Here is a 25,672-nt window from a genome sequence, read left to right as displayed (position 1 = left end):
GCAAAGGCCAGGCATTCATAGGGAGTGGTGGTAAACTGGAAACCACCACCATCCACCACGTGAGGGCATTCACGTTTTTGTTTTGTTTGTTTTTTTCTTCTGGTACCAGGAATGGAACTCACAACATTGCGCTTGCCAGGCAGGCGCTGTGCCACTGAGCTAAATCCCCAGCCGTGGGCATTTACTTTAAAGATATGTATTTAATGGGATAGTGGCCAAAAATCACGGGTCCCAGGTGAGGCCTCTGGTCTCCCGTCTGAAACTCAAACAGTCCAGGAGATGAGATGGAAACAGACCGCAAGTCATCACCATAGCCGCTCTGTATGCACCGCTGTGCACGCACACGCACCCGTGTCTATTAGTGCCCTGGGTACTTGGAGCCAAATTATCCTCCATGCCCGTGTTATGGACCCATGAAGAGCAAGCTTTCACAAGCCTTGACCTTGATCCTGAAGTCCCTTGCCCTGACTGTCTGTTCCCTCTGCTCCCTTTGAACTTGGTTCTGGGGAGGCGGAGAGTGGCAGACACACGCCTCCCACAGCTCCCATGCCGGAAACAGTCTCCAGCATCCAGGAGAATTTAAAGTTAGGGTCTCCACGCTCGACTGCTGGTGAAGTCTGTGGGGCGAGGGAGGTGGTGTCCGCCGATGCTCGCTGTGAGGGGTGCAGAGCTTGTGCCGGCCATGTGCGGAACCGCCCAGCACAGACCGTGAACACGCCATGGGCCCGGGCTGGTGCGGTCTGGGGAGCTGTGCGTCTAGGGAGGCTGGCTGCTGGGGACCCCCACCTTTGCTTCCACAGGGTGGTGGAAGGACAGAGGGTCTCTGACTTCCGGCCGCAGCTCAACAGCTCCTCCGTCCCTGAGACCCAGGCGGGGACGCAGTGAGTGCCCGTGAGAAGGGCTGAGGTCACCAGGGAGGTCCAGGGTAAGTTTTGGGTGAGGGCTGGAGTGAGGGATCCAGCAGGGGCAGTGAGGTTCTGGGCAGGGTGGGCTGAGGACAGGCTCAGTGGTAAGGGCTCAGGGAGGGCGGTGAGGGCTGGGCAAGAGGCGGTGTGGTCTCCCTCTTGGGTGGGCCGCTGTTAAGGTCTCCAGTGAGGGATCTTTAAGAACAGAGTGAGGCGATAGGTGAGAGCGCCTTCCTATTTTGTGGGGTGGCCAGCTGCACAATGCCACCCTGCTTCCCTCTGCCACCAGGGGGCAGCCGCGAGCCTACACCAGCCCCATCCTTGGTTTCAGGGGAACCCTGGGCAGGCAACAAGGAGCACCTGGCAGGAGCAATTTCCCTGCTAGCTGGTCCCAGCAGCGTTTGTCAGGTACACAGAACAGACCGGAAGGAGGTAAAAGGGGTCGCCAGGAGTCAGGGCATCTGCTGTGACCCAAGGAGCCACTTCCTCGGCAGAGGAGTCCCCACAGACCTGGGCTCTGAGGGAAAAAAATCACTCTGGTCCCTGGGGCAGTAGCTCTGGGTGACATCTACCTAGGCATCTGGGTGACATCTACCTGGGCATCGTTCCCCCTAGCTGGCTCCCGGTGCCCCTGGGCGCCATCTTGAAGTGTTCTAACCTGCCGCACTCTCTCTCCTCCTTTCCCTTCTGGATGCAGGACGAACTTATCCTCACCCTGCCTTCCCAGCTAGGAAGGAACTCTGTGAGCGGAAAGAGAACAGAAGCGAGGGACAGAGGGAACCATCTGTGGGAGCAAAGGGCACCCTGCACACAGCCCCTCTTTCTATTGAAGACCCTCAGCACCCTCGGGAAGGGGAGATGAAAAGCAACAAGAGCAAGAAATCCAGAGAGAAAATGGGTGGGATGGGCATGGGCTAGTAGGGAATCCTGGGGGGCACTAGCCGAGGACTCCCTCCCCCCAGGACTGGCCGAGCAGGTGTGCGGTGAGACAAACAAGAGACCGTGGAGGCGGCAATCTGTACGTGCGTATTAACAGGGGCGGGGGCAGGATGGAAAGAACACGAGCCTAGGTGAGAGGACGTCAGGTCTGAGCCTCGTCTCGGGCTCCCCTTGCAAACTTGAAAAAGTTCCTTTGTCTGCCAGGTCCTCGGTTTTCTCATCTGAGAAGTCGGGGGCTTGGGATAAGAGTCCATGTAGATGCGGATGCCTAGAGCCACTTTGGGAAGGATGGGAAGTGGCCTCCGGCTGGGCCCAGGGTCTCCTAGAGGTCTCAGCAGGCCGGAGGCAGAGGACTGTAGGCTGAGGTTTCTCATGGAGAAGGGCAGCCCTGCCCGGGTTCTGGCTCCAGGCCTCTCGCCCTTCCTACAGTTCCGTCTCCTTCTCTCCAGCAATGAGGCCTTCCTTCAGGGGAAACGGCCTGTAGTCCTGGCCAGGGCCGTTTTCCAGGTGTAGGTGCGGCCTGGGCTGCGGCAGGCTGGGATCCGGGATGATGAGCTGGGACAGACGCTGCAAAGAGGAGAAGCATTCAGTGGCACTGCTGGTGACAGTTCAAGAAGCAAGAAGAGGTACCACATGGGGATCAAGGGTGTGACCTCCCAGTTCCAGGCCTGGCTCTGCCGTCAGCTACCTGTACAATTTTAGGAGCGGGATTTAAGATGGAGGAGGGACTGTCTGTGCTTGTTAAACTTCCTGTGTTCAGGCTCCTTCGTATTACTGTTTGTGACTTAGTGTCCCCTTTAGTCCTTTAGCGGTCTGAAGTTGGTTACCTTGCCCACACGATCTGCTGCGGGTCAGATTCTGAAGGTGAGGGTTCTATGGCTTTTAAGAGCATTTCTGAAGTAAAGTCATGGACTGGTTGCCAAAGGCCCTTTCATCAAGGTTGCACATGGTGGCAAGGCTGCCCCCACTCAGAACACGTGTATGCTCTGGGCCTACCTCTCTTTGCACCCCCCTTCCCTGGATGACCTCCCCTGGACAACTGGTGGGGATTGAACCCAGGACCTCTGCACTGAGCTACATCTCCAGCCCTTTTTAAATTTATTTTGAGATAGGGCCCCACTAAGTTGCTAGGTGGGGCTTGAACTTGCGATCCTTCCGCCTTAGCCTCCCAGAGTGCTGGGATTACAAGTGTGTGCCATCATTTCTGGCTGCCACCTACCTTCCTGAAGGAACCCTGGGTCTTCATGAGGGTGATGACCATGAAGAGAGGAACGCAGGCCATCGAGGAGAAGGCCAAGATCCAGCCAATGGAGTAGGCCCAGGGAGGGTAGACATAAACATTGTTGTACGTGAGCGGTGTATGCTTGCTCAAGGAGAAGAGGAAGGTGGCCTGAAATTGAGGAAGAGCAGGTGCGGGTGAGATGGGGTGGGCAGGTGTCCCCCTGTTCACACAGGCCAGGATGGAGGAGAAGTCAGACCCTGCAGGGCATCTGAGCTGGGACAGTAAAATTCACTGCAAATCGTGGTCCAAGGCAAGAGGAAACCCACAGGCAAGGTGGGGCATGTGGAACTCAAAGCAGGCATCACCCCTTGCTTCCCAGGGGCAGGGGCGGGCACGTACCAGGCAAAGTCCCGGAGTCAGGAAGAACCAGGAGATCTTCACCAGGGGCCATGGCCGGTAGCCAATCATGTCCTCAATGTTGTCATAGAAACGGTCTGCCCCTGACGAGCACAATGTGGGAAGAGTGTGAGAACCAGAGGGAAAAACCAACTTCAAGAGGCTTTGCAGAAGCTCATGCCCTTCCCCACCCACCCTGTGATAGGAACCAACAGGCTGCAAGAGTGCCATGCATCCCCGGCACCCTGGTTACCAGTGGAGACGCAGAGAGGCACATAGCAAGGGCTGTCACGATAAACCCTCTCTTGCCCCGCTGCCTAGGACATCCCAGTGTCCTAACCACAAAAGAGGGGTGTGAACCTACACCAGGTTCAGTGGCCTGGCAAATGCTTGTTTACCCTGGGCAGCAGAGAGGAATCTGGTTCAAGTCAAAACACCCAGGGTTCCCACTGCTCAAGCGTGTCACATAAACTCGGATGGGACCAGAAAGCTGCTGGTCACAAGACGCCGGCCACAGAGGAGCCATGTCTGAGGCCCCAGTAAAGCATGGTAGGAAGAGTGATCTGGGCTGAGCAAAAATACTAACTTGTTTAGATTTACTTTGTTTAATGTCCTTAGGTTTCTGCAACTGCTCTCTTTCTAGGCAGAGCCAGGCCTCTCAGTGGTAAAGCACAGAACCACTCGCTGGTACAGGTATCTGGAGAGCTCACCTACACCTCCCCAGTCCCTCCTCCCTGGTCCTGATGCGTGAAACCCCACGATAAAGATCCACCGCTCTGATGCTGGGGGAGGGGTGCTGGAGATTGAGCGGGGAGTGGGGGCAGCTTTACCCCTGAGCTACATACACAAAACTCTTTGAAAGTTTTCCTTTTGAGACAGGGCCTCACTAAGCTGCCCAGCTGGCCTCAAACTTGAAACCTTCACACCACAGCCTCCCGAGTACCAGGGACTGCTTTGACTTCTAAAACCCTGAGTTAGAAGCTGTATGTTTCTGGGTAAGCGTAACATTCTTAGCCATCTACAGCTCACTGAATGAGCTTATCAGATCCTCTCTGAGAACAAGGTTTGAAAAGAGGTAGGGGCAACCCAGGAAGACAGCAGACATCTGAGGAGAAAAAGTAAGAGACATCACCAAGGAAAGGAGCGAACACAAATAAGAAGGGTGAGGATAGCAGAATCATAAATCTCCCTGCTCATGGCTTCTCCTGAGACCTCAGTGTGTGACATCAACTTATTCTCTGCCCTGAGCCTTTAACATGGGCATTGTGTCCCCCGACCGTGTGCAGTGGGACCAGTGGACCTGGCGTAGGATAATGGCTCCTCCACTTACTGTGTGAACTTAGGCAAAAGACCCAACCTCTCTGAGGCTCTCTTTCCCTGCAAGAGCTGTTGTTGAGATAGCGTGAGAACGTGTGATGAGAACATAGTGCCTGACACACAGTAACGCTCAACAAGGGAGGGTTTCTTCCCCGTTGTCATCAGGCGTGCTAGTGACAAGGGCAGCAGCGAGGCACTTGGCATTACTGCTTAGTTAGCTCAGTGGCCAAGGCGTAAGGTTGTTGGTAGAAGTCAGTGGAAGGCAGATCTCACCTCACTATAAGAAAGAAATGTGTAGTAGCTACAGTGGAAAAGCCTGCTCCAAAAACACAAGAATGATCTTCCTAGCCATGGAACTATTCAAACCCTGGGTGACATAGCATAGTTACTAGAAAGGGAATGGGGAATGAGCTGTTACCTCCTCTTCTTCCTCCTCCTCCTCCTCTTCCTCCTCCTCCTCCTCCTCCTCTTCACAGTATTGGAGGTTGAACCCAGGGGCTACTGAGCTACATCTCCAGCTCCCCCACCCCTTATTGAGTCAAGGTCTAGCTAAATTGCCCAGGCTGGGCTCAAACTTGCAATCCTGCTGCCTCGGCCTCCTGAGCAGTTGGGACTACAAGTACACCCACCCTAACTGACGGGATGCAGGACTCTGTGGGGGTCAGAGATTAGCCCTGAAGATCCCTTCTGATTGAGGGTCCCACTGGCAAAGGGCTTTAAACAGCCTCCAATTCTAGAACACCCTGTGGGGTTATTTATCATGCCATCCTCTACTCAGCAGAGAAACTCATTCTGCCATGACCTCAGCTCTAGCAACCCCCGTGAGAGACGCCAGGCTGCCCGACCGTGGTTACCCTTCCAGGACAGTGAAGCAGGAAATTGTGGCAAAGACTCTCATCTGAGCAGCTCCTCCCGCTGGCCCGGCCACACTGCCCCGACTCACCGTACACCCAGCTGATGCAGATGACTTCAAACACGGAGAGAAAGAGCAGGCAGATGCCACTGCAGGCGTAGTAGTCAAAGAGCTGGAAGAGGTACATCCCACCCTGCAGAGAAGGGAGTGCCGTTGAGGCCCAGGGGCTGGGGCCAGCACACATCCACTCCACTACAAGGCGGCACATGTCCCTGCGGGCCGCCATCCTGCACAGCTCCTGGAGACTCACTTCTTGCATCTGTGCTGCCTTCAGGACCCTCGTTTACCTCAGGACATTAATCCCTGCTGCCCGGGAGGACGCTGGCATCTGCAGTGCACACGCACTGTTTTGTCTGCCCAGTACCCTGTCTTCTGGGAACTGGTACCGCCTCACTCTGTTCCTCCCTTGGCTCCAGGCCTGAGTAAGTCACAGCCTGGACTCTTGCTACGCTCTCAGGAAAAAGCCGTTTTTCTGCTGAGGGAAAAGGTGAGCCAGAAGCAGAACAGCCTTCCTTGATATCACAGGATGAGAACCTCTGAGCATGAGTTATCAGAAGAAAGGGGGGACCACCACATGGAAAGGAACATTCCTGACCGTGTCCTTAGCGCAGTCTGGAACCAAAATATCGCTGGACTTTACAGCGACCTGATCTCCTATATTCCTCCTTCTGCTGCAACCAAATATAGCAATTTCTTTGCCTTCATGGCTCTACAGCCTCGCTCTGAGCGAGACCAAGCAGGTGGCCACACTCCACCTGACAGCCGAGGACACAGTGACTCTACGAATGGTCAGTAGTGCCCTGTGGCCCTGTCCTGCCGCAGCCACGCCACAGACCGCTCGCCACACTCACCTCAGTGACCAGCAAGAGCCCTACCAGGTAGCACACGACCGAGATGCCAAGGATCAGCAGCTCGCGCCGCCCACGCTTCCGGAGCTGCTGGGGGAACATGTCCACAGAGGCTGTCACCAGGCACTCCATGCAGACAAACTGGGGGCCAGGAGAGGAGTGGGGTGAGAGGGGGCGGGGCGGGGCACTGTCCCCCCCCATGCCATCTCCTGCCCGGACTTCCTTCCCTAGCCGCTCAACACTGACACAGGGGGTGTGGGGAGGCGGGCACAGAAGCAGGAGGGGTAGCATCCTGCAGCCAGGCCAACCTGCTCTTAGCCACACTCCACAACAAGGAGTCCCGACAGAGAAGGCCAGAGGGGGCAGATCTGCTCGTCCCCAAGGCAGGGCCTGGGGGTGGCAGCAGGGGGAAGGCTGGCAAGACACTTGGGGGGGCGCCCGTGTAGGACGAAGCCTTGGGCCTTGAGAAGAAAGCGGACAGCTCCTTCACAGAGGAAGGTATCAAGGCCTGGGACCGCCCAACCCACCCGAGCAAAAAGCAGGGACAACAGAGGGGACCTCAGAGAAGGAAGCGAGGCACAGGGAATGCCAAGATATCCGGAGGCTGGAAAGAAGGGCACCGGGGCGGACCGGGGCTGGGGGGACATACCTGGCTGTCCAGGCCTAGGAACAGCAGCATGATGAAAAAGAGGCAGGCCCACAGCTGGGACAAGGGCATCATGGTCACGGCCTTGGGGAACGCGATGAAGGCCAGACCAGGACCTGCAGGGACAGCGCACCCTCGGGTGAGCTAGCTCTCGCCGCCCCCGCCGCAGCCCCGTCCTCAGGACTGTCTGCATCTGTTGTGTCTCTCTGAGCACCTGTGTGTGTGTCCATCTGTGTCTGTGTGCATCTGTGTGTGTCTGTGTGAGTCTGTGTGTATCTGTGTGAGTCTGTGTGTATCCGTGTGCATGTCTGTATGCATGCGTGTATGTGCCTGCATATGGGTGTGAACAGTGGGGCGCTCCAAGAGGGTGAAAAGAGTCCATTATTCTGCTCTTGAAGAGTGCATTGAAGAGTGCATTATTCTGCTCTTGAACAGAGCAGACCGACAACCCTCGCTGAGTCCAGCGTCCCTCACTGGGTCTATCAGATCATCCGCCCCCTCTTCCTTCTCCCTCCAGGGGTTCTGGAAGCCCTGCTTTGTTCTATGCTCTGCCCTCAAGGCTAAAAGATTCCCGCCACCCAGCTCTTGGACCCTTGCCTCTCTGCAGGAGGGATCTTCACGTTCCCGCTCCCTTGCTCTCCCTTTGAGAGCCCAGGCGGCATAAAGGCACCTACCTGACTCAGCCACGTCAGCAATGGGCACACCCTGCTCTTGGGACATGAAGCCCAAGATGGAGAAGACGACAAAGCCGGCCACAAAGCTGGTGACACTGTTCAAGAAGCAGAGGGCGACGGAGTCCCTGCGGGAGGGGGTGAACACAAAGATGAGAAGGAGCTCGGGTGGAAGAGAGATCATAAGACAGGAAGCGGGTAAGAGGGAGAGGGCGGAGGAAGGAAAAAGGAGGGCAGGAAAAGGGGGCTGGAGAGAGAAGGAGCAGCGGCATTGGGGGCGGTGATCGAGGGCCAGGAAGAGGAGAGGAAGGCGAGGGGCAGGAACTCAACCTGGGAAGGAGCCACCGTGTCAGACTGACACTGCTTGCCGCTCCCTGGGCCCAGGACAAGGGTCTTGGTCCCCCTAGAGCTCACCCCTGGGACCCCGCCCTCCTCAGCACCCAGAGAGGTCAGTTCACCATCACCTACAGAGCCCCACCAGCCCTCACCTGTAGCAGTTGTTGTGGTACTTGTTGTAGCTGCCCAGGGCCGTAAGGCAGCCCTGGCAGATGGCAAAGGAGAAGAAGATCTGGGTGCCCGCATCCATCCACACCTGCATGAGGCCCACGAAAGTGGTCAAGGGGGCAGGGAGGATATCCACGGCCTGGCGCCAGTGTGAGCAGCACCAGAGCTCCCCCACAGCAGAGATGCCTCTCAGCGTCCCTGAGAGTCACACCTGTCCTGCCTGCCACAAACCTGTCTTCCTCCTCCCCACAGGGGCCTTCTCACAGGCAGGGCCCCTTTGCAGTCTGGTTCCCATCGGCACTTTGGAGACACTGAATACATGTGGGCTACTCAGGCTGTACCCGAGACAGCAGGGCTTGTCTGCAGAGCTAAGAGACCCTGGCACTCATACAGCTAGTGCACGTTCATTAGAGCAGTGTGTACGTGCAGCACCTTAGGCAGCTGTGACCTGGTGCAGGGGCCACTTCATAAAAACATAACGAAAACCACTAAGACAGGGCGAAGGGGGGCAAAAAATGTGCTCGGATAAGTTCTAGAGGAAAAACAAATGGTAACCAATATATCGGAAGGGCCCAGCCCCTCCACAGTAAAAAATTGAAACCATAAAGTTATGCTATTTAGGCCAGTCAAGTTATTAAAGATTAAAATAAATTACAGTCGAATTTCACAAGGGCCCTGCAGAGAGAAGTGCATCCTCAAGCAGTGGTAGTAAAAACTTACATTTCTCTAAATTAGTACAATTGGCCCTGCATACCCATGGGTGTCACATCCAAAGTTTCAACCAACCATGAATGGAAAATATTCAGGAAAAAAATTGCATCTGGACTGACATGTACAGATTTTTTTCCTTACCATTATTCCCTAAACAATACAGTATAACAACTATTTGCATAGCATTTCCCTGGTGGGAAGTACTGAAGTAATCCAAACATGATCTAAGAAGATGTGCAAAGATTATATACAAATATTGTGCCATTTTAAATAAGTACATGGAATCTCAGTGGGTTTTGGTATTGTGGACAATCCCTCTCAGATACCGAGAGACCACTGTATATTTAAAAACAAGAACCACCCGGCTGTTAGGCCAGGCTATGGGGTTCTGAGGCAGGCAGGCAGGGAGATGGCCAGTGCTGTCCATACCCTTCCCTGGCACTAGAACATTTATGCGTCCTCAGGGCATTTTTGTTCAATAAGTGGAGGAAATATTACACAGATGATGTTAAAAATGAAATTTACAGATGACAATAGCCAGAAAAAGGCTCATAATATAAGTGAGAAAAAAGGACATATGTCTCTAAATATAATAATTTCAATTATGCTCAAAACACCCCACCTAGGAAAAAAAACGCTGGAAGGAAATACACTAAAATGCAAAGAGATTATATCTTATTATAAGAGATTTGAGTTCCTTGTTCAGTTTTTTCTTGTGTTATCTACTTTTTCTCCAGTGAACATCTACTGGTTTTAAACCCAATTTAAATCAGTAGGAAACTTTCAAAGTCTTGGGGCCTTGCGCCAGTAGTCCCCACACACGCCCACCTGGGGGTCCTTGAGACGGAGCAGGTCTGGCTTCAGGTAGTAGATGATGCCCTCATAGGCCCCGGGGAGGGTGACACCTCGGATCAGCAGGATGACCAGCATCAGGTAGGGAAATGTGGCCGTGAAATAAACAACCTGGAGGGAAGCCAGCCAAGGTCACTGCTGGGGGGGACTGGCTGCCAGGAGGAGGAGGACGTCTCCAGTTCTCCCGCCCCCTCCCCAGGCGGCACAGTCACACGACGCTCACCGCCAGGCTCTGAGCCCACAGACACGGCCGGAGGGGTGAGCGGTGAAACTTTCCACACCTCCCTTTGCACATTCCAGTGGGTCTTACTCCCCAGCGGAGTGTAAGATACACATCAGCAGGGCGGGGGGGAGGCGCCCAGGAGGGGTGACATTTCCAGCCCATAACCCTTCAAAGACTATTTTACAATCCAGACTCTGGTCTGCCTTAATCCCTTATCCTGGCTTTCCCCATGGCCCCGTAGAGGGCGGGACAACTCCTGGCAGTGGAGTGGCCCGATTTGTACGGTCATCTGTGAGGTTTAGACTGTACTTTTCCAGGCTTACAGCTGGGGGAGCAGTGGTGGTCCGAGCGCCAGGTCCCAGGACACACAAAGGCCGCTCCGCTCCACCTGGCCAATCTTGGCTCCCTACCCAGCGGCAGCCTTGTCTGTGTCCTTGTACCACTGTTATCGTTCTTATCATTGCTACTGCTTTTATTTTTATAACAATCCTGGGAAAGGGAGGCCGCTTTGGGAAAGCCGAAAGGTAAGGCTAATGGGAACAGTCAGCTCCCTTCCCTTTCCTGGTTTAAGCAGCATAAAGCACTAGTCTGAGCTCTCTGGGGTGGAAAGGATGTTGAAGCCTGAATTTTCTCTGTAGAACAAGCCACTGTTGTCCATTCCTGACCTGACCCCCTTCAGTGACGTGCAACTTACCACCCCAAAGACAGTTCTGTTTCCTGATTTTTACTAAAAAATTGTCTTGTTATTAAACACAAGCAAGCTGCAGGAGTTTGTGATTCTAACTGTGTAATACACACACATAATGGATCCCAACACACACCTACACACACGCAGAAAAAACAAGGGGAAGAGAGCAAAACTTGGCAAGGATTAGAAGATCAAACCTGCCTTCAGGTTCATACAGTGATTTGCTCCAACAGTGGGGCTTTTATGGTTCTTATTTTGCTCTGAATATTTACTTACACAAACAAGACTTTTATGGTTTATTGAAAAGGAAAGATTTTTCTTGTATTGAGCTAAATTCTGCCTCCTATGACTTCACCTATTCTTAACATGTCTCTCCCTTAAACAACTCTTTCCTTCATCTCTGCAGAGGGACCCTCTAAAGTGTCCCCCAGCACTGTGGGGGCCACAGAGAGCCTACCAGGGGCCACACTCCTCACCTTGCCCGTGGACTTGATCCCTTTCCAGATGCAGAAGTAGCAGATGATCCAGGCAAGCAGGAGGCATAGGGCCAGCTCCCACCGCAGGGCCCCAAGGTTGTGGATGCCCGAGGTGATTCCCAGAACCCGTCTCCTGGTGGATTGGGAAAAAATAAACCATCAGATGAGACGCTAAAGCAACAATGTGCCTCTGTCGCCAAGTGTCCTGATTCGTACAACTGACCCACAGATCTCCTGCCCCAGGGCTCCCACGCCCCCGTCCTCCCCAGCCTCTCCCACGGCCGTGCCATGCTCCCACCTGTGGCCTGTACGGCCCTGGCTGTTAGGAGACCAAATCACCGTAATCCCATAGGTATCTGTGTCTTTCTAACTCATCCCGATTTCTCTGTTGTACAGAGGGATAAAGAGAGAGATTGAGGGTGGTGAGGATGTACGAACAAGTGCACGAAGAGTGGATATTTAGAGATGTAGGGCCATCAGTGAGAAGCGGGCAACAAGGGAAGAGCAGGACGTGGGCTAGGATCTAAAGGGGCATACGGGGCGAGAGAGGTGTACGTGCGTAGAGAGGGTCGTGCAACTGACAGCACACATGTGAGAGGGCACGCAGATATGGTGAGTCTGTGTGGGTGAGGTTGGTGTAAGCGGTAGGGGGGCACGTGTGGCGTGGTGGAGGAGGAGGGGCACGCAGTGGTGTGGGAGGGCGAACGTGTGAGTGTAACGACTTCTGTGGCACAAATCTTCTACTGTGGCTGTCATGGAGTGCCGGTGTGACATTACTGCCCCGAGTTTGGAAGAGATACAGTCGGCTCCCTGAGGCTGCAAAGGCTCTTCCCAGCACATACTGGACACGTGTCCAATGGTGTGGAAGTGTGGGGGAAGTGTGGGGTGGGGGAAGTGGGAGAGTGCAGGGGGACACAGATGGAAAAATGGGAGTCGAGGCGGTCACGTGTGGGTTTGGGGTAAATAAGCGGGTGCAGGTAGGAAGGCATGGGTGGGCATGATGCCCCTCATCGCTCAGTGATGTGGGGTCAAGTGGGCGCAAGAGTGGGTGAGTGCTGCAAGGCATGCACAGAGAGTCTTAGTCTTGCACCCCAGACATTCACACTTGCACAGCTTAGACAGCCAGACTTTCTGCTTAGGGCCCCCGGGCATGTGGCAACCGGGCCCAGCACTTACTCCCAGAATTCCATGACAGCGGAGGTGAAGTTCTCAGAGTGGGTCTCTGTGCTAGTTCTCGAGTGGTTCAGAAAGTCCACGCAATGCTCTGTTGGGACAAAGCGGGGTGCATCAGTGAGGGACACAGTGGGGACAGATGCCCTTATACCCCGGTGCCCTGACCTTCCGGCCCCATCATCAGAGCTTCCTGCCATCCCTGACCTGCCCACCTGTCCCCCACATCTCCAGACTGCAGACAGGGGACCACGTCCACATGCTGCTCTTCTCTGGCACGGAGTGCTGCCCACCCTCCTCCCTCCCCTAGCTATAGAGTTCTGCTCTGTTTCTTTTTCCCATGGTGATGGGTGCTTGTTTTATTGATTTGTCTGCTTCTATCACTAAACTATAAACTCAATGAAGTGAATCCACAGTGCCCTTGCTCAGCCTTGGCACAGGGATGGCACATAACAAGTGCCCAGCCAATATTTTTCAAGTGAATAAATAAGTAGGCAATGACAATGGCCTGCAGTTGCACAACCCAGTCCCACCAAGTTCTCATCACCACACTAATCCTTCCTGAGACTAGTCCAAGGTCCCACAGGAGGGTCAGCCAGCAAGTCTTGCCATGTCCCTCATTATACCTGGCCGTCACCTGCCAGCTGGCTTAGAAGGAAAGACCCCAGCCCAGGGCAGAAAGGATGGGCACCTGTGTTCCAGGGATTGGTACAAGTCGTCCAGGGTAGCTCAGAGGTGAAGGAGCTGAACAGGTAGAAGAGTGCCCAGGCCAGGATGATGATGTAGTAGATGTTCAAATAAGACTCGATGACCACAGATGCTATACCAATGCCTTGGGAGGAGGGACCCAAGAGGTTAACATTAGCAAAAAAGTTACCCAGAAACCACCAGGTGTGCTACCTGTCTCCAGTGCTGCACAAAGAAAACCACTAGGGTTTATTCATCAGCATGAGAAGCTATTCACAGTGTGTTTTTCTAAGTAAGAAAAATGGGTTATAGGTCACTACCTTATGCATTTCCCCATTTTTGTAACATATACGTGAATATATCTCTTCATGAGAGAAACTCGTGAAGGGCCGCCCCCACAAATAAGATTTCACTTCACTGTTTCAGGTTTTTTCTGCCTCTCTGCCTTTCCTATTTTTCTAATACAATCACAGACTGCTAGTAAAATGAAAAGGGGCGGGAAAACTAAAGCATAAAGAGGAGGAGGTAGTAAGAATCAGATGCGGGGTAAAAAAAAAAAAAAAGCAAAACGCCCAACAGGAAGAGAGAAGTGGGCCCGTGTCAAGAACTGAAGCCCTGTGCTATTTCAGCACTTAGCCACTCAGGCTCTGGCTGGTGGATACACTTGGTCTCCTCAGCGGAAACAAACATGCTACACAACTGGAATCTCTCCAGTCGTTTAAGAAGTAGCATGTTAGCTGGGCACAGTGGCACACACCTGTAATCCCAACACTGAGGGAAGCTGAGACAGGAAGGTTGCGAGTTTGAGCCCAGCCCAGGGAACTGAGAGACTTAGTGAGCCTCTGTTTCAAAAGAAAAAATAAAATAAAAAGGGGTGGGGATGTAGCTCAGTGCAAAAGCCCTGGGTTCAATCTGCAGAATGACCAAAAGAAGAATGGGGGAGGGGGGCGGCAGGGGCAGATGGTGTGGAAGCCAGTGCGGAGAAGCCAGGGCCTGCCCACCCACCGCTACCCGTCTCTTCCCCACCCTGTTTGTGCAGACCAGCAGCAGATGCTACTTAGTGAAAGACTGTGGGACTGAGGGCTGGCGGACGTCAATGCCGACTGGGAGCCAAACCGCCTGTGCCAGAAGAGCCCACTCGGTTGGCCTTTTCTGATTGGCCTGGCAAAGTAGGGTTCCCTATGATGGCCTCCCCAGCATCAGGCAGGGGGCGCTGCAGGAAGGCGGAGGCCCTGGGCTGCCACCGGATCTCTGGGTAGTAGCAGGGAGAGCCTGCGGGATATTTACAGCACGCAGAGCACCCAGGCACACACAAACAAGCAGCTGCTGTGCTCCCAAGGGCTTAGCCAGACTGCACAGGGCCGTGATCAGCCTGGTAAACAATGGAGCCCGGGCCTGGAGTGGGGAGCACGACCCTAACGGTGCTGGCTGGGCAAGGGGCAGGAAGGTGGGCGAGACGCGAACCCGGGAGCTTGGGCGAAGGCAGACTGCGCGTGCGCAGTGGACGTGGAGGGCACCATGGGAACGAGCCGGCGTCGGGCAGCACACCGGCAGAGAGCAGCGGGCAAGGCCCCACCAGCAGCACGCTCCTCGAGTGTGCCTCTCCCAGCGCGCCCAGGCCCCTAGGAGCCCAGTAACTTGGGAAAGGAAGGAGCAGCCATCTCAACCCCAGCTCGTCCGGGGCCCCCTCCGCCCACACCACCCCCGTAAGACAACGTACCGTTCTGGAGAGGGCAGCCCTGCCTCGCTGTCTAGGAGCTTGCCTGAACCTGGGGACAAGACCCACCTGGGACCACTGCTGGGTCCAGAGCAGAGCACCAGGACACTCCTGCGGCGCCCTGAACTGTCAGCAGACAGGGGGGCCACGCTCCGCCCTGCCCAGCCCCGCCCCGCTCCTCCACAGGGTCCCCCGGGCTTGCCCTCCCCAGTCCGCGGGGCGCCTGGCCTGCTAAGGAGCCAGCGTGTCCCCTCCATGCGCCTCTGTTCAGCACAGCCTGGCCCCTGCCTGGGAGGCCCCAGATAGCCCGGTTCCGGGGGCTTCCTCAGGCGCTGAGTGGAGGGGAAGAAGCCTCCGTGTTTTCAGATTTGCAAGGAAGCTCTCAGGGACTCTTAGCATCTCACTGGTCCCCGTGGGACTCGCCCTCTCACCTAAAGAGGAACGGAGGAGGAGCAGCCCACAGCTCACACTCGTGCCAGCAGAGCTGGAGAGCTAGGAGTAGGAGCAGTCCCGTCTGTAGGACCGCGAGAGGGGAGGAGCAGGGTACCCAAAACTTCTGTGAACAGCCCTATTTCCCTTATCTACAAAGTGGCTCAACAGAGTCACTGGGGCGTTGGATGAAAAACACGGGCAAAGGGCTTCCCTGAGCCTGGGCCTGAGCCTGAGCCAGGCTAGGGCCCCGCACATGCTGGATGCCCATGTGGAACCGCACCGCACGCTCACACACACCCCTTCCAAGCTCTGCGCCTCTGCTCGTACGTGTAACTCTGCGTTGCTTTTCCTAGACCACGCCCTCCTCCCAAGCTTTATGGGCTTTGGGCCCCACAAAGCCCGACTGTGCGATTAGCACGGGGTAAGATGGACGAGCGGCCGAATGGTAAGGAAGGGAGGGACAGAGGAAGAGTGCTTCTGGAGGGCGACCCTACAGGGAGGACACTCACCCTGGAAGAGGGGGCAGATCTTCCTCCAGGCTGTGACGCTCCCCTGGCTGGTGTACTGGCCCAGCGCCACCTCCAGGAAGAACACTGGGATGCCGCAGCTGAGGAAGAAGATGAAGTAGGGCACGAAGAAGGCTCCTGCAGAGGAGAGGGAGACCGGGGCTGAGCCACGCCTCGGCGCTCTCACCTGGGCCTCCTAAAACCCTGTCCTGCGGCATCTGAACCCTCAGCCTGCCTCCCTCAGCCGGAGGAGGCCGAGACGCTCTGACCTGAGCGGTGTGTGAGGTGTGTGAGGTGGGCGAGGCCTCGGAAGGGAAGCGAAAGAACCTGGAGGTGGGAATCCCCAAACGCACACTGTTGGTGTTGTAAGTGTGCTTTACAAACCCGGTCAATGTATTATTTTGGGAACAAAAACATGTGGTGTGTATAATAAGATGTACTTATTAAATTCTCAAGTCTGGTACCTTTCAGAGAAAAACAAACAAGCAAAAACGCCTGGGAAATGCTATTTCCCTGTTGGTGATTTTGGTAGTTGGCTCTGGCCTGCAGGGGATGAGAAGGCTGTCTAGGTGCTGACCTACAGGCGCCAGGGGGAGCCAGGCCTGGGAGCCAGCCCCCAGGTTACACATGAGGGGTGCAGACACCACCAGCCTGGGGCGCCCCAGGGGTGTGAGTCACGTGGCACCCTCAGAGGCTCCTAGCACTTACTTGGTGCTTACTGTGTGTCACACCCTCTTCTAATGCCTCACCAACAGGAGATCCTCACAGAACAGCCTCCATGGTCAGGTACCACCGCCGTCCCCATGTTACACAGGAGAACCCTGAGGCCAGGTTAAAGAGGCAAAGCCTGAGGCCGAAATGAGGTAAGGGAAGCTCCAACCCAGGTGATCTCATCCCGAGGCTGTGCACCTCCACCCCACATCACAATGTCTCTGAAGTAATCCCACTTATGGTGTAGAGAAATGGAAATTGCAGGCCAAAGGAAAGGGCGAAGCATTGCCTAGGCTTCCTTTGTTTCTTGAACTCTTGCCTTGTCAGGCCAACAGCCCTTCCAGCCCTCCTTCCCGACTTCTTAGGAGCACACATAAATTTCTTCTTTGCAAAAATGAGAACCAGGGGCCGGGGATATAGCTCAGCGGCACAAGCGCCTGCCTGGCAAGGGCAAGGTCCTGAGTTCGATTCCCAGTACCAAAAAAAAAAAAACAAAAAACAAAAAAATGAGAATCGGCTATGTATTATCTGCCAACCATTTTCAAATTTTATATCATGAACCTCCTTCTATCAATAATATATATCTGTGTCATCATTTTGGTAGCTGCAGAGTATCCCAGCCCACGGAATTCCAGTGCATTTCATCAGTACCCTGTCACTGGATGTTTTGGTTGTTTCATTAGGAACATGGCTAGCGTTCCAGGGAAGCCCACTGTCCATGTCCCTCTGCCCCCTCCACAAATAACCAGCAGGGTAATTGCTGATCCCAAAGGTGTACACTTTTTTTGCTTTTGTGTGTGTGTGTTTATATATGTGCCATTCTATTTTTAAGTTTTAGTGGCATTTAGCACATTCGCCATGTTGTGCTACCATCACCACCATCCACCTCCAGGACTTTTTTTGTCTTCCCAAACCAAAACTCCACGTGCATACAGTAACTCCCTGTCTCCCCGCTCTAACCCCCCGCCCCCAGCAACTCTACTTCCTGTCTCTGTGAACCTGCCTATCCTATGCACTTACACAAGCGGTATCGTGCAGTATTTGGCTTATTCTACTTAGCGTATCTTCAAGATTCATCCACATCATAACATGTATCAGAAGTCTCTGTTGTGAAAGGCTAAATGATGCTCCCACCGTGCTTTGCTTATCCGTTCATCTGCTGATGTCCACTTTTGTGCTATGCACATTTTAAAAAAAAGTCTTTGTTGAGCATTTTCCAATCGCCCTCCCAAACCCTTAAACCAACCTGTACTTCCAATAGATATGCATGAGAATAAAGAAGGATGTGTGTCTTCTGGGCCCCAGGGAGCCATAGCAAGCTCCTGACTCTCCACTGAGCCCGAAGTCCGAGTTAAGCCCCATTTGCCTTTCCAGAGCGTTGCTAAACACACTAGCTCAGGTTTGCATTGCTTGGATGGTCCCAAGGCTAGGCTGAGGGTCAATTTACAGGAAAAGGACATGGCTCAGTGTCCAGGAAAAGTACCGCAAGAGGATACTTTGTAGAAGACTACAGGCCTCTTCCCACCAGCTGTAGGAGGTCCTGCCTTTTAACAAAGGAGGAGCTTCAGCGCTGTCCTTGGGCTGCAGACTTTTACCCTGACAGAAGACAGGGGACCTCTGGAGGCGTACAGCTGGCCTCCGCAGGGTGGTCCCTTAGGTCTGAACTTTGGGGGAGGGAGGCGGTAGTCTCTGGGTGGAGTGTGGGGGGATCCTCCAACCTCTGCACTCTGCTGGGGCTTCCCACACCAGTACTACAAACATCCTCCCTTAATTAGTTTACCAAACCCTTGCCACAGAGGCGCCCCTGGTCCGAGCCCGCTTGGGGTCTGCTCAGGCTGTAGACAGAGCAACCTGAGGATATCCCACAGGGATCTTCGCAGACAGGTACTTGATGCTGGTGGTTAAAATCTGCCTCCCTCCCTTCTGAGCTATGCCTTATTCTCCCTGCCAAGTGTCTTTCCTGAACCACGAACAGTGTCAGTATTCAGAATTTCATATAGTTCTGGCTTGAGGTGAACAGTTTCTCCAGGGTGATCTGGTTTCGGGGCTCCTGTCTTTTTTTATATAACAGACAACCATATCAGATCAATAACCTTCTTATTTCTACGCTTTTGAAAGATTTCTCTGTAGAACTGTTAACTAAACTAGTAAAAAACATATTTAACTGCTCATCAAGACTTACAGTCAGCTTGAGATCAAGCTGATTTTCACAATGAGTAGCACTCCAGCTAACAGCAAAAAATATTGACCTTTGGATTAAGCGATGATGTCATGTTCTTTAGGTCTGTCTCTCCCAGATGACCCAGCCCAGGCACCAAAGCCTGGGGCCCGAGCTCCCAGCCCTCACACACTGTCTTTTTAGGTGGCAGAGTGACACGCATACAGGGACTTGGGGACCCGCTGCCCCACACTGCATGCGTCTGGCTAGCTCTGTGAAATGAAGCCTGGGACTGGCTAGTCCTTAGTGCTGGCTCGAGCATCTCACCTGTCCATGACCTTGTGTGTTGGGACAAGGAAATAAGCCACCACCCCTTTCTGCCTCCCTAACCTCTGGCCAGCACCAGCTCCCTCTGCACTCAGCACCCAGCCCTGACCCACCCCCACAATCCCACCGCTGTTTCTTTGGAGTCATTGGTTCAAGAAGTTTGTGACAATAACTCCAAGGTTTAAAACATATAGCAAGATACCTAGTAGATGCTCAATAAATAGTTGTTAAATTAAATACGAATAGTGTTTAGAGGGGTTTTCCTAAACAATGGTTACCTCTGAATGTGAGTGCTCCTTTTTTTCAACCTTCCTGGAATACTTCTAATATTTATGATAAGAATGCATCCATTCCAAAAGAAGAGTAAAGTTAATTTCAAGGGGTGAAAATGAATCTGACCAGTCACAGAGGAAGACAGAGTGAAGGGTTTCGCTTACAGGAAATACCACCAATAGACAGGTACGAGCAGACAGCAAGCTAATGGCTTCCAAGAGCTGTGGCAGAAGGAAATGGGGATGGGGAGGGGAGTGCTGGTGGGCACGGAGTTGTTAGAAAGCTGAAAATGTCCTAAAATTGTGGTGGTGGTTGCCTAATTCTGTGACTATACTAAAATCTGTTGAGTTGTGCATTTTCAAAAAGAATGTGACCCCTCTGTGCCCTGATGCTGCTAATTTTTACTACTTGGACCGTAAAACAGTAAAATTATGTTTCTTTCATTTGAAAGAAAAATCATAGACAAGCTATCACTTCTCCAGTTAGAATTCTTCAGCGGCTCTAAACAAAGCCTGCAGCATCTGACCCCTCCACCTCTCTGAGTTCATTCCCTATTATTTCCTTATTCCACGCCCTGCTGCCTCCTCATGGTTACTCAGTTGTGCTGTTGCCCTAGGACCTTTGCACTTGCTGCTTCCCCATCAGAAATATTCTTCCTTCCTTATCCATGCATAAGACTGACTCACTCTTGCACCATAGTAAGTTTCTGCTCAATGTTACCTTCCTCAGTAAAAACCTTTCCTGGTCACCCTATTCCACATTTCAAAGCCCTCTCCCCATCCCCGTAAATCCCATGACCCCTCTCCCTCCTCCCCCTTTATTTATCCTTCCACTCATCACCATTTGACATACACATTCTTCGCGCCTGGGATCTGCCCGCCTTCACCAGAATGTAATGCACAGGGAGCTCTGTGCTGTGTCTGGAACAGTGTCTGGCATGTGATAGGCTTGAAATACCTAACTACTACTGCAGTTGAATGAATGGATGCATTCTACCAGCCACTGACACTTATATAGAATAATAAAGGAGCTTATTAAAAGCCTTGATGCCTTGGTCTACCAGATGCCTCATTTAAACATCACTGTGATGGACACTGAGGCTCCGCTGAGCCCTCCAGCTTCACGACAGACCTTCCATTTCACCACACTGCCCGGGAGGTGGGGCCCCGGTGGCACTGCCCCGCTGTCAAGGCACGACTCCCCACCGCGCCTACCTCCAAGTGAACTCACCACCTCCATTTTTGTAGCAGAGATAGGGAAACCTCCAGACATTGCCCAGCCCAATGATCTCCCCGGCCACTGACAGCACAAACTCCATCTTGTTGGTCCATTGGCCCCGATCCTTCACCTGGTCCTTGCTTTCCTGGTCCAACGTTTCTGCTTCCTCAGGGATCCAGGAGACCGCATCCTTGGGGACTGCCACTTTCCTGTCCATAGCCCTGCCGCGGACAGTGAGACCCCACGGGGTAGGACAGGACGGCTTGAGAGGCAAAGCCTGGAGAAGAAGGGGAGCTGTGAACCCCATGTGTGCCCCACCATCCGCACTGTCCCCACCGGCCCCGCCTTCCCTGCCAACGTCCCCAGGCCAGGCTTGGCTCTCAGAACACCACTGTCCTCCCCGACTTTTCTCTGTGGCATTTCCACCTCTCAGAGTCACGAGACAAGGACCACATAGAGCGCAAATCTTGGTTTAATTGACTCTGCAGATGGAGAAATCAGGCCTTGAGAGACAGAATGACTTGTCCAAGACCATTTAGGAGCAGAGCAGGTATTAAAACCCAGGCTCGAGAACCTTGATTTCAAGTCCTTTTGATCTTTGCAGCCAACGACCGTCACCGCAAGGTTGTCTGCCTAGACCCCGGGTCTGAGAGATGCCACGCCAGCCTCTGGCCTATGCAGACGGGGTCTGAGACTGCCAGGGTCAGAGAGTGGGTGTGGCCAAGGGGCTGCATGGAGTTCTCCCAGCCAGTTGGATGCTCAGCCCTGTGTCGATCAGCGCAGGGTTCACAAAGGGCCAGTTTCTCAGGCGCTGAAGGTGGAAGTAGGACCTCTGAACCAGGCAGAAGGGGATGAGGATCGGCACCAGGGCCTCCGGGGGAGCCCATTCCTTCTTCCTCACAGGTCTCTCTGTCCTTAAATCACTGGTGGGTGTGGGGCCAGGAGGGGTCGGCACAGCAATCACCACTGGGTGGTGGACATGCCTAGATGACCCGAGGACAACTGCACCCAGCTGGACTGCCCACTCAGACCATCACTGCCGGCCCTACCTGCATCCTGCAGCGCCCAAAGATCCCAGAGCCTCCGGCAGAATTATGTGGGGCCTCTGCATTATTTTCTGTCCCTCTCCACTGTCCACTGCCAGGAGGTGAGTCGCATCTGCCTCTATCCCAGGGAAATCCCCAGGGCAGGGCCCAGAACATGGGGGCTGGGACAAGTGCATATCCCCCCTCCCCTCCAGTGGGTACTGGGGGAATCACAGCAATTTGGTCTATGGAGGGCTCCTTACTCCGCTGAGGCTCTAGGGAAACACAGGGCATCTTTTCATGAAGGAAGAGTCTGTGTTTATTTGTTGGTTCTTTTAACCCAGGCAACAGCCCAAGCCCAAGTCAGTTAGAGAGGTGTGGGCAGGAGCCATATGAGGTGATGGAAATTTTTGAAGGTGACCCGGAGGGTAGAGGTAATCCCAGGAATGGAAACGTGTGTTGGGGTGAAGTGCCGGTGCTGGGGCCACTCAGAGGCTTCTGTTGCAAGTTCAGCCCTGCAGGAAGCTGGAGACGTCACCAGTGAGACTCAGAGGTTGTGAGCCTCCGATAGGAGAGAGAAAAAGACAGAGGGGAAGGGCCGGGCCGGGTTGGGAGTAAGAGCCACAGCAGGGGGAAGGGGATGTGCTGAGAGCCAGACCACAAGGACCTGGCCCCAGGGGAGGCGCCACAAAGCTCCCCTCAGACAGGCACACTGCTCCTGAGTTGGAACTGGGGCACCCAGGGCCCCTGAATCATTCCCAAACAAATGAATAAATGAATGAGCTGAAATCACCGCTGCAAAAACACAGACAGGAAACCTGCGTTCTAGTTGACTTAGCTCATTACAGTAATAATAAAAGGTTCACATCTGAGTAAGTGCTGTGCTAAAAACAAACAGATCCTTCCAGTGCCTTATTAAATCTTATCCCCGAGGCGGTCTGCGAAGTTGGTACTCCTGTCGGCTCAGCTGTGCCCCCAGGACCTGACACTCAGAGATTAGGGAACCACATACGGCACCTGGCAGGCAGGTGCTCAGGGCGACCGTTCTGAATGGGCGGATGGACTTACCAAGACAGTAAGCGGTGGGGCGGGGTCTTGCTGCGTGAGCCTAGGCAAATCACACCTTCTCTCTCAGCCTGAAGTCTTCCTAAAAGAGAGAACGAGCCCTGTTCAACAGGGCGCTGGGAGAGTGGGGGCAGAACCAAGCAAGCCATAAAAAACAAGAAGCTAGTCTCGGCTCACCAAACCACAGGGCAGCTCAGCTCAGTGCCGGTCCAGGCACAGGGTCCCCGGGCAACAGTGGAGACCGGCCTCACTGTTTCCAGACCGGAGAGGCTATGGCAAGAGCACGGTCCCCGCTGACTGGAGAAGGGGACTCGGGAGAGGAATAAATGAAGGGAAAGCCGGAGGAGCGCAGGGCAGGAAGTCCCAGAACCCAGCGGGAGCCCCAGACTTGAGCTGCACCAGAGATGAAGCAGGGAAGAGAGTATGAACTGATGAACTGACGCGGACAGCACATACTATATTTTTTAAATAAAAGGATTACTGGGAGGACTGTGACTTGTGGGTAAGAAGGAAAAACTGAAATACCAGGAGAAAAGCAATAGCAAGTGGAAAGGAAGGCAGCCCGGAGCCATGGCACGCCAAGAGGAAAGAGCCGGAAGCTGCCGCTAGAGGGGTTGGAGCTAGACGCCCAGACACAATGTCTTGGAGGGTGTTAGACGTAAAGACGAGCTGCACAGGGCTCTCCTTCCTGAGATACTTTTAAAATGGACAGCGTCCCCCGCTCCCCACCACGCTCTTCTACCTCCAGCCCGTTCGCTAGGGATTGTTTCACCACAGCACTGTCCACAGCTAAGACAACCTCTGGCGCTCTCCCCTTCCCCAGGGCCCGCCCCAGCTCGATTACCTCTTCGGCCATCGGCCTCTCCCCTACAAGGCTACCCACCTGCCTGCCAAGCTAGGACAGGGGACAGAGGACAGGGGACAGGAAATGGACCTTACCATACTCAGGCCCCCCCGAAGCAAAGACGCCCAAGTGCACGCTGGGCTGCAGTGTCTAGGAGGTGAGGGGGTGCAGAGGCAACGTTGTTTCCGGGAGCAGCACGCACAGACAGAGGCCTGTCTGGGCTCCAGCAAGGAGAAATGCTGTTCCACGTGCCCCTCTCCCAGTCAGGCACAGGAATGGCCCGGCCCGACTCGGCCACCCCACACCCACATACCAGTACCCATTCCTGTACACACACTGGTGCGATCGCCCGTCACGTCCCTCTGCTCTCACATACCTATGTGCATGGCCCCAAAGCCTGACTCGCCTGTCGTCCCTCATGCCCCAGGAGTGGCTGGGCTCTGCTGGTGGCTGCCCACGCCTTTGCTGTGCTCCCTCACTGCCCGCACCCGTGCCTCCCCCAACCCAGGAGCAGGCAGCTTCCTCCTTCAGGGAGATACTGGGCTTCCGGCGGCCGCCTGCTGAGAGGGGGAGGGCTGGAGTGCTACCAGCCAGCACGGACTGCAGATCCAGCCTCAAAAATGCCCCGAGGCTCCTCCTGTCCAGCCTCCCTCCCACCTCCTGGGCACTGTCTGCTTCCCTCCCCCTCAGTCAGGTGACCACCCCCCTACTCCCCCTGCCCTGGCTGCTCCCCACCCGTGGACTCTCCTGCTACTCACTCTCCTGCTATCCCCGAGCAGCCCCAATGCTGTGTGTGTTGAGGGGGCCTTTGGGTGGTTCCCATGTCCTGGCTCCAGCATTACTGCTTATCACACTTTCCCTCTGGCCGCTGGGGCTCCCAGGGCCCTGTCCCCCCACGCGCTCACAGCGCTGTGAAGTTCTACCTTCCAGCTCTCAGCCCGCTCCCCCTCCCTCCGGGGCAGCAGTCAGAGCCTCACTTCCTGCTCACCCGCTCTCCTGCTGCCTGGCCTTGTCATTGTCCCCCACCCCCTGCAATCTGCTCAGCTCCAGCACGGTCAGTCCCAGGGAAGTGGGTTAGCCAGTGCCAAGAACCAGACCTGAAGGAGAGCGGTCCTCCACCCTCATGCCATTCCGCGTGTGTGTGTGTGTGTGTGTGTGTGTGTGTGTGTGTGTGTGTGCTGGGAAGTGAAGGGACAGAGAAATACCACAAGCAACAGGAGGATGGAGACCAGAGCTTTGTAAAGCAGGATTAGACACCCAGTGTCAGAAGTCAGGCCTCTGCCCTTCCCCCAGCCCATCCCCACTACCTCTCTCCCTCTACAGCACCTTCTTTCCAGGGGTCTCCAGACCCCTCCAGAGCTGGGAAGGGCTCACACACGGCTGCTGGGAACTCCTTCCCCTCCTCCTGCTGCCTACCCCTCCCCTTTGCCTTTGCTGAGCGCCCCAGCACCATCCCCTTCTTAGGCACGGCCCTCTCTTACCGAAGCAGTAGGGTGTGCGCCACCGACTCCAGGCGGGAACCTGAGAGCTCTGGAGGGAGCTGGCTTCAGTGACGGGCTCAGGAGGAGGGTGAATCACAGCTGGAGTTTTCCACCAAGTACCTGCCCTCTGTGGCTTCTAGGCAAGCTCTGGTCCTTCACAACCACCGTCCCTCCTTGGGATTTTCCTAGAGAAAGCACCCTGAGCACGCCTGTGTAGAGGAAGCGGCAGGGAGGATCAAGGCCACGGGTACAGCCCTTGGCAGAGCCGGCCCTGCGCTCCTGCTCTGTTGTCTACCAGTCTGGGCGCTACACAGGGACCCGAGTGTCAGCTTCCCACTCTGTAAAGTAATATGTGCTCTGCAGGTTTGCTGTGAGAGTAAAAACTCCCATAGCAAGTCGCTTAGGTATCGCAAGCACTTACGGCGAGTCGCTGGCGTTTATTGTGGGTCCTCTGGACAGGAAGGTTGGAATCCTGACGAGCACTAACGGTGCCCTGCCACCCCTCCGCCCCGAGGCACAGGGCAAGGACACATCCACCACAGCCTGGCGGCCTGGCAGCCGTCAGTGGAGAAGGGCTGACTGTGTGGGCCCTGTGCCAGGGGCCCAGTGGGCCTCTCCGGAGGGGGGTCCCTGTCACCAGTCCCAAGCACCTAGTCACAATGCTGGGCGCAGGACTGTCCCACGGCCCTTTCTTCAGAAGACAGAGGTGCTTCTTCAGCTGTAGGTGGGCGGAGGCAGGGGACGTTG

At 54.5% G+C, this 25,672-nt stretch overlaps 1 protein-coding gene across 8 annotated transcripts; it reads right to left on the bottom strand.

Moving 5' to 3' along the window:
- Positions 1-1,910: 1,910 nt before the first annotated feature.
- Slc6a12 (solute carrier family 6 (neurotransmitter transporter), member 12) lies at positions 1,911-25,672 on the bottom strand. 8 transcript variants are annotated; one of them, XM_013520166.1, is made up of 17 exons: positions 25,347-25,672; positions 24,926-25,134; positions 22,604-22,682; positions 20,523-20,787; positions 15,827-15,961; positions 13,173-13,313; positions 12,488-12,575; positions 11,312-11,444; positions 9,901-10,035; positions 8,346-8,449; positions 7,861-7,985; positions 7,190-7,302; positions 6,544-6,681; positions 5,723-5,825; positions 3,466-3,566; positions 3,064-3,234; positions 1,911-2,411 (listed from the first exon to the last, which is right to left on the bottom strand). In XM_013520166.1, exons 4-17 carry the CDS (start codon positions 20,725-20,727, stop codon positions 2,268-2,270), a joined length of 1,836 nt encoding a protein of 611 aa, XP_013375620.1. In that variant the 5' UTR covers positions 20,728-20,787; positions 22,604-22,682; positions 24,926-25,134; positions 25,347-25,672; the 3' UTR covers positions 1,911-2,267. The 8 variants fall into 8 exon arrangements, with proteins under 8 accessions (XP_013375620.1, XP_005396079.1, XP_005396081.1 ...); XM_005396022.2 differs by having other exon boundaries at positions 24,926-25,110; XM_005396024.2 differs by lacking the exons at positions 24,926-25,134; positions 25,347-25,672 and adding exons at positions 23,540-23,594; positions 23,821-24,103.

Source organism: Chinchilla lanigera, unplaced genomic scaffold (genome assembly GCF_000276665.1).
Source record: "Chinchilla lanigera isolate Chin_1 unplaced genomic scaffold, ChiLan1.0 scaffold00053, whole genome shotgun sequence".
Taxonomy (NCBI): domain Eukaryota; kingdom Metazoa; phylum Chordata; class Mammalia; order Rodentia; family Chinchillidae; genus Chinchilla; species Chinchilla lanigera.
The sequence above is the reverse complement of the archived record's forward strand: the minus strand, read 5'-3'. Positions and strand labels throughout refer to the sequence as shown.

Excerpts from the sequence above, each read along its gene's own strand:
- Slc6a12 (XM_013520166.1), bottom strand. The coding sequence starts at position 20,727 with ATGGACAGGAAAGTGGCAGTCCCCAAGGATGCGGTCTCCTGGATCCCT. Across the intron at positions 15,962-20,522 it reads CTGCTACAAAAATGGAGGTG|GAGCCTTCTTCGTGCCCTAC; the intron begins GTGAGTTCACTT and ends TCTCCTCTGCAG. Across the intron at positions 2,412-3,063 it reads CCCAGGGTTCCTTCAGGAAG|CGTCTGTCCCAGCTCATCAT; the intron begins GTAGGTGGCAGC and ends TCCTCTTTGCAG.